General features: G+C 36.3%; 1 protein-coding gene across 1 annotated transcript; it reads right to left on the bottom strand.

Annotated features, from left to right (window-relative positions):
- Nucleotides 1–1,195: 1,195 nt before the first annotated feature.
- LOC115219619 (putative GPI-anchored protein pfl2) lies at nucleotides 1,196–8,400 on the bottom strand. The gene is made up of 2 exons (XM_029789769.2): nucleotides 8,058–8,400; nucleotides 1,196–3,177 (listed from the first exon to the last, which is right to left on the bottom strand). Exons 1-2 carry the CDS (start codon nucleotides 8,185–8,187, stop codon nucleotides 1,196–1,198), a joined length of 2,112 nt encoding a protein of 703 aa, XP_029645629.1. The 5' UTR covers nucleotides 8,188–8,400.
- Between the last annotated feature and the right edge of the window lie 473 nt (nucleotides 8,401–8,873).

Genomic DNA, 8,873 nt, shown 5'->3' with positions numbered 1-8,873 from the left:
GTAGAGTATTTTGCCCGTAACTCAACCACTTTCGCTAATTCACAGTCTTACATTTTCGAAAATTGAATTTCAAGATCGGTACACAGTTACCGGGCGTTAGCATTTGATTTGTCGAAGTGTGTTTGGGGTTAGTTACCGTATCGTGACGAAGCTCATAATTAAGAGATATTCATGGAAATATATATGAGTTTAGCTTCTCAAGACAACGAAACACGCGTCAAAAGTACTTTCCAAATACACAACTTAGTTCGCAAACCTATTTACAGATAAATTGTGTTCTGAAGTGTTGAGTTAGCTGGTCACGGACGGAAAGATTTTGATCAATTTTTTGCAGAATCAAGATTGAATTTGGAATAAACAATAACAGGCAAAGTGAAATATATAACAAAACAATTCGAATTCTTTATTATTTTATTGCTGTGTAGACGTAGTTAAACCATAAACCGACCAAAATATTTATCCTCCATTTAATATATTCAATATAATTCAAGATTATGATTATCAATGTTAATACAATTATTGTTGTTGCTGTTTGGATGGGCAGAGTTGGTAAATTGGTAGAATCGGATGAGTGGCAGACGAAATACATTGCGGTATTTAGTTATATCTTTCTACGTTCTAAGTTCAAACCCCACCGAGGACATTTGAGCCTGCCGCCCTTTCAGCAGCGATGGAATAAGATAATAGTCTCGTACTGGAATCAGTTTAATTGACTAAACTCCTTGCCAAAAATCTACGGTTAAGGCTCGAAATCAATATTGTGGTAAAAAGTACCAGTGAAGTATAGAGGGGTGGTGTATTTGTCCATATTCTGTATCAAATGGCAGAGCATCAGATCAAACTCTGAGTTTAGATACCGAAAATCTAGTATGATGTCTCTAACACTCGTTTTTGTGAGAATGCAAGACTCGCCTATTGAACGGGACATCGAACCATTTGTCCTTTTTTTTTAAAGTTTTGTCTTGGGGTTTTCTTCTATAGTGTTATAGTTTGTTAATTTTATTTTTAGCTTTCTCGGAAGTTGAAAATGTAGTTTAACAAGTGCAATATTACTATGAAAATCATGATACCTATAAATAAAACCACTAGTTAAACCGACGTTAAATCCGTATATAGATAAAGTACGCTCTTACTCATTGAGTGTTTAGTTAAATCATATTGTTTAATTTTAACGCGTAGAACTTATACGCGTTTACTATCGTTTTTTAAATAAATTATGCTTCGACTTCTTTATGTTGTTCTTATTAGTGGGACCGTATCCGAGAATGAAAGCTTTAAGATTTACAAAGTCAATATCATTTGGCCAAATAGTTTTGTGATGCTTCTGGGGCTGCTTATGAGGTTTGTGATGCTTTGGGTAATATTGTGTGGTCGATCCTATATAATACGGTGCGTTGTATGTTGATGCATTGTATTGCGATGTGTCATGTATGGCCGATGATGCATTATGTTTTGATGTGCCGTTTGTTTTTGTTTTACTTAATACGTCGTATGTTGATTCGTCGTGCCCGACCAAGTCGTAAGTTGGCGTGTCGTAAGTTGATGCATCGTATTTCGATGAGTCATACTTTGGTGGGTAGTAAGTTGATGTGCTATATGTTGAGTAGCCGTATGTAGATGTACCGTATGTAGATGTACCGTATGTAGATGCATCGTATGTTGATGTGTCGTATATTGAATAGTCGTATATTGAGTTGTCATACATTGATGAGTTTGCTGTTATATTGTATGTTGATATATTGTATCCTGACGTATTGTATGTTGAAATTTCTGTTAATGTGTCATATGTTGAAGTCTCTGTTGATGTATCATATATTGGTGCATCGTAGTCCAAACTGTCATATTCAAATATATCGTACGTTGTCGATTTGTAAGATTGTGCGTCGTAATTTGATGTACCGTATGTTGTTGAGAAACCATATGTTGTTGCGTCGTAGGTAGATGTGTTTGTTATGTCGTATTCTGTTGATGTGTTGTACGTTGATGTGTTGTATTTAGATGATTGTGGCAACGTATCGTATGTTGATGTCTCTGCTGATGTGTAATACGGTGATACATCGTAGGTGAATATGTTGTACTCTGGTGTGCTATAAGCTGACACGTGGTGTGTTGATGTATCGTAAGGGAATGTACCGTATGCTGATGTGCCGTAAGTTGATGTAGCGTATGTTGAGTAATCGTATGTTGACGTGTTTGTTGTTATGTTGTATGCTGTTGAGGTGTTGTATATTGAGGCGTTGTATATTGACGATTCTATTAATGCATCGTATGTTGATGTCTCTGTTGAGGTCTCATATTCTGATACAGCAGAATAAAATATATCTTTCGTTGATGTGTCGTAAGCTGATGAGTGGTATGTTGATGAATCGTAAGGGTGTGTGACATATTTTGATGTGCCGTACGTTGATGTGCCGTACGTTAAAGTATCATATATTGAGGAGTCGTAGTTTGAGGTGTTTGTTGTTATGTTATATGTTGCTGATATATTGTATATCGGTGTGTTGTATGTTGGGGGTTCTATTGTTGCATCTGTTGATGCGTAATATGTTGACGTGTCGTACGTTGATGTGTCATATGTTGTATCATATATTGGGATATCATATGTTGATATACCATATACCATTGTGTGGTCATATGTTGACGTATTATATGTTGTTGATGTATTGTATGTTGATACGTTGTATGTTATGTTGTACGTTGATAGGTTGTATGTTGCAATGTCATATGTTGGTGCTTCGTACGTCGTTGTATGTGTCAGTATGTCATACAATAAAGAGACAGTCGATGTTTTGTACGGGGTGATGTCGTAGGTTGATATATCATATGCTGAAGTTTCGTAACTTGGCTTCTGTGCTGGTATAGTTGGTGTGTCGTACACCGTCGTATCTACCGGTACTGATGTACCATACTTTGGCCATCCTGTTGATATTGATGACGTTACCCTTGTAAACTCTGGTGATCTGATAGATCTTGATGTTCCTGTTAATTTCTCTAAGGAAGATTCTGCTGATATTTTTCTTGTACCATTTACTTTTGTTCCGATTGTTACTGATTCATGTGGTGATGCTGCTGTTGTTTTTTCCTTTTTGTAATGATGATCGTCACTCGATCCATGATATCTATGTTGTATGGATTTCCCAGAATTATCTCCGTTCTGGTTCTTTTTCTGAACTGGTGCTATGAATAATTGAAAAGTTTGAAATATTATTAATTTTTTTTTAATGCAGTTACAATATTTTCAACAGAATCCCTATGACATACAAGATTTTACTATATAATTTTCATTCCAACTTATATGTTGTTTTTTAAAGTAACTGGTTTTCCATTTATGAGTGTTTATGAAATAATAATAAAATTGCTTAGACCTCATAAATATCTCTAAGAAATTTCCTCACAGTGTACTTTCTGTTTACAATAAGTACTATTATTGAAAATGTTAATGCTGATAACGTATTAATTCCTTATGTAAATTGCACAATCTTTTATACATGTGAGCTTATGAACATTAACAGTTAATTTCAACATTACAATACATTAATTAGCATAATATTGTGTTACCAGTCGAAGTTGTGTGAAGATGGCATCACAAACAAAGTTATGTTGGAGAAATTAGTTTCAGGCTACAACCAAAACTACTACTAATAATTCAATAAACTACCTTCAGGGTATATATAATAGGTAAATATTTTCAATCGATTTTCCTTCAAAGTGTTTTGAGTTACTGTTGCAATCGTAGATTTAAGCAGCTTTCTTTCTCTACGATAATCTTTTCTAAATGAGAACGCTGAAGCTGTTAACAACCGTTTCACCGAGGCAACTGCCTTCCTTTATGCAGATTTCTGGCATATATACTAATTGGAAAACGAAAAATGATAAAGAAAAGAAGAGCAAAATAGTAGACAAAACAAAAGACAATTTACGTAACATTCTTTCTTCCATGAAAATATTCTCACATAACATTCTCCAAGGGTCTCTGTTGCAGGTCTCACCCTGCTGATTTACGGCGAATTTGTTCAGGTGCTATAACATCTGTGTTGTAGGATCCGTTTTGCATTGATTCATCTTCTACTTAGAAGTGAGTTGGACCACTGCTATGGTCCCAATCAATGGTATCCCTTAGAGACGGTCCGAAATTGAAACAGAACTTGTATTGTCATTATGATACAGAATTAGACTAGTGTCCGTTAAATAGATCCATAGTACTAGGAATTCACCCTTTATATTGAGTATAAATTTACTGAGCAAGGTAGTCAGAGCGTTGTAAACCAAGTCGGTTGACTTAAACCAATCAAAGATCGATTTTTGCAAGTGGCTGACATTTGAGAAGAGTAATCATATGTTGTTTTGGCCACACGTTTTACAAATCAGATTCGGAAAGTTTCTTGATTTTAGTATTAACATCCTTAAAGTCGCATTTATAGCCTTTCGTTGTTCAAAAGTTGCTAGTGGAATTGTTCCTAGAGAGAAGATATGTTTTAAGCTTCTTTGATATAAAGGCGCATTCTCTGAGTAAATACAATGTGCCGTGCTAAATAGAAAAAGAAAACAATAATAAAGGAAATTCCATATTCAAATATACTACAGCAAAGAGGAATCTGAGATAAAAAAATCATTTACAATTGCTAGCAAATGAATGTTTCTGTCTTTTGATTGCAGTCCACCATTAAAGATAATATATAAAAAAACTTTTATACTATATCTTTCTCATATTTTTTCCATTGTAGTTCACGTGTTAAATATCACACACGCAAACACACACACACACACCACACACACACACACACACACACACACACACACATATATATATACATACACATGGTTGTTATATTCTTTTTGATAACATGACAGGTTAGATAGGATATTGTCTGGATTACAATAACCAATATGTTGCGCATGTATAGTAATATTACGATCGTGAAATTAGCATTAGCTTATCTCACTCTTTCTCGCGGAACCCCTAGGAATATTTTGCGGAACTATGGGGTTCCGGGGAACCCCGGTTGAGAAATGCTGCTCTACACGAACCCTGCCACGTGATATTACAACTGAAAAAATTTCTTTATCGAGTAAAAAGTGTAGAATCCAACAAAACGAGTTATTTTCTACATCTTCAAATAGTAATATTGTTTAAAATTTTAGCGCAAGGCCAGACATTTTGAATAGGATGGGGGTCTTAGTCGATTACATCGGCCCAGTGCTAAACAGATACTTATTTTATCAACCCCGGAAGGTTGAAAGTAGACTTCAGTGGAATTTGAACTCGGAGCATAAATCTGTAGAAATGCTGCTAAGCATTTTGTACGATGGCCTACCGAGTCTGCCAGTTCGCCGCCGTATCTTCAAATATTAATATTTGTTCCAAATTTTGACACAATGCCAGAAATTTCGTTGGAGGAGGTAAGTCGATAACACCAACCCCAGTGCTCAACTGGTACTTATTTTATCGATCCCGAAAAGTTAAAAAGTAAAGTCGAACTTGGCGGAATTTGAACTCAAAGCATAAAAGTATACGAAATGCCTCTAACAATTTTACATCGCATTCTTCAAATATTAATATTGGTTTCAAATTTTGGACAAGGCTAGAAATTTCTGGAGAGGTATAAGGTGCGTCGTGGTCTTTAGCATAACACTTCGTTGCTATTATGTTAAACTGTCGTATGTCCAAATTTGGCAAAATGCGTTGACTTTAATTTTTTTTTTTTCTTGTAATAGCCAGTTCTTTTGGTCAAACTATCGTATATCCAGCTGCTTCAGATTCCAAGATATCAAAAATTGTCAAAGCGTGGCACAACAGTTTTGTTTTCTGAAAAAGCAACGTTTTGGACTTACGACACTTTTGCATAATAACAACGATTTCATTTCACGTTGCTCCAGTCCCTCTCAGCTGGCGGAAATGAGGAATTCTGCGACGGGCCCCAGTGTCAAGCTATAGTACTTATCTTGTAGATCCCTGAAGGCTGAAAAGCAAAGTCGACCTCGGCAGAATTTGAACATAGAACATGAAGACACACGAAATGCCGCTAACTATTTTACTCGGCCTGCTAACGACTCTGCCAGGTCATTACCTTAAAATATTAACATTTAAGCAGAGGAATATAATTGCATGCTGCGGCGGAGAACAGGAGTCGAACGTTTTAGGCAGAACATTTCGCAGGAAAGAAAAAATAAAAGTTACTTAGCCTTGAACGCTATATACGAGGGTGAGTAAAAAATTATACACACTCTTCTTTTTTTTTCAATGTATTTACACAAAAGCAGGGGATAAAGAAGTACATCATTTTTCTATATAATCTCCTTCCTTTTCGATGCACTTGGTCCAGCGGTTCACAAGATTGCGTATTCCCTCCAAGAAGAAGGTTTTCGGTTGGTTGTGCAACACCAAAAAGGGTTAGCATCCCCTTTCCCACAGAAGACTGAGTCTTGAATTTCTTCGCTGGTGAGCCAGAATGTTTCCACTCCATGTTCTGTCTTTTGGATTCCCCCTCATAATAATGGACCTACGTTTCATCTCCTGTGACCTTTCTGCTCAAAAATTCCTCGCCCTCATTGTTGTAGCGATCGTGCAAACGTTGGCAGACCACAAGACGTTTGCGCTTGTGCTCTGCAGTAAGCTCTCTTGGCACCCATCTCGCATAGACTTTATGAAAGCCGAGCTCATTGTGGGTGATTTGATAGGCAGAACCATGACTAATCTGCAGAGAATGAGCTATCTCATCAATGATAACTCTCCGTTTCACCATAACTCTCTCTCCAGCTTGCTGAATCTTCTCGTCAGTAGTGGAGGTTAACGGGCGTCCCCGTTAACCTCATATCACTGCTCTTTGTTCTTTTTTGGTGCACATTATTAGTAGAGCGGCCATACTTACACCGTAAAGCCAGAAAAAAAAATACTACGATCAGGCTCAAGCTTCGCTCACGTTACCACAATAGTACCAAATATAAAAACGCATGCGCAGAAGGCAGTGTAAGAATAATAAAGATATGTTGTGGCGAAAGTGAGGATAATTTTTGACTTCCCCTCGTACTTTAAATACAAGTATGAATTACGTAACAAGTAATTCCATGTTTGAATTATTTAAATGTATAGAATTTAGTTTTGTTCCTCTGCTGTATTGGTGGTGTCTTACTCTAGTAGATTTTAGCGTTTATCTCGACAGTGTTCTTCAGATAAATACAATTACGCTGCATGTGAGACGACTTTCGTCTGATAAGATGAGGCAATCATTCATTCATTCACTCATTCGTTCATTCTTTCATTCACTCATTCAATCATGTATGTATGTATGTATGCATGTATTTGAGTGCGTGTGTGTATAATATAAGATTTATGAAGTATGTGTGAAGGCGCATGGTTCTGTGGTTACAGCGTCGGGCTCACAATCATGAGGTAGTGAGTTCGATTCCCGGACCAGGGTTTGTGTTGTGTTCTTGAGCAAGACACTTTATTTTACGTTACTCAAGTTCACTCAGCTGGAGAAATGAGTTGCGACGTCACAGGTGCCAAGCTGTATCAGCCTTTGCCTTTCTCTTGGATAACATCTGTAGCGTGGACAGTGAGGCTGGTATAAATGGGCAACTGCTGGTCTTCCATAAACAATCTTGCCCGGACTTGTGCCTTGGAGAGTAACTTTGTAGGTGCAATACAATGGTCATTCATGAACGAAGAGGTTCTTTACTCTTTTTACCTTTATGAAATATGTAAAAGAGTTTTAGGAAATGCAAACATTATCTGATATAGGACAAGGTGTGGCGGGTAGATATATTCATTAAGCAAAAAATTTGATAGCCAAGGCGACTATTATAGCAGGCGATCTGTCAACTTTTCAGGATATATATATGTTGGGACTTATGTACGTTTCCACTAAATCAGTGTTGTCGAACAAAGATGCCATGCTATGCTGGAAATGCAGTGGGACAAGGAAAGAATTTTTGGAAACTTATACCGACGAAGTGATGTGTTAACAACATGCATAATACAATTGCCAAGTGAACTCCCTCGCAAACGTTCTTTGTGAAAATGGGTAAAAAAAGTAGGGGTATATTTGAAAGCTTACCTGCAATAACTGATGAGTAAATTATAATAAAACAGACGATAAAGTACAGGCAGTTCATACTGCAGTGTTTATAACAAAAATCTTGTTTTGTCGAACCGTTTGGGCTTATACAAGGCAATATCAAATGCATATACACGATGTGCAGTCATATGGTTCACATAGATTTGCATTTATATTTATAGTTCCGCAGATACGATGCGTTTGCCGGATGAAGTACTAGGAAGATGCATAGAAAAGGCGTGGAGGTAAAAGAATATTATAAACATTGCTACTATTGTACGTTTAATGAAACATACGGGATAAACCTCCAATTAATTGAAGTATTCCGCTAGAAATTCTGAAATATTTCTAGTTGCTCAGATATAGTGGTTTTCTAGAAACGTTGGCCAATCAGAAACTTATATTACTAGTTGATATGTCACACATGCATTCAAAAATTGTAATTTATATTCAAAGGCAGTTAGACTAGAAAATGTTACTTATCAGAATTTTAAATTTTATTCAGACAAAACGTCATAATGAAAAAGAAAACCGCCCAGTGTTATTTAATATTATATTTCTATTTTATTAAAACATGCACGTCTAACTAAAGAAAGAGATGTTATGCTTATATTGATCTACACTGTTTAAGTAAATGGTAGAGTAACTGAGTGAGCATTGTACTGGACTTGTAACTCTGGTCTTCAGTTTCGATCCTTCATTTTGTATTTTGAGCTGATGTATTTGAACCAGGTGTAAGTTCATCGATATATGCTGAAGAAGTTAATACATTTAACTCTAGTCCATTGTCATCACCGTGTCTTTAACCTCATAACA

The sequence above is a fragment of the Octopus sinensis genome, linkage group LG1, assembly GCF_006345805.1.
Source record: "Octopus sinensis linkage group LG1, ASM634580v1, whole genome shotgun sequence".
NCBI lineage: Eukaryota > Metazoa > Mollusca > Cephalopoda > Octopoda > Octopodidae > Octopus > Octopus sinensis.
Note: the sequence above shows the minus strand (reverse complement) of the source record. Positions and strands in the feature narration are given on the sequence as shown.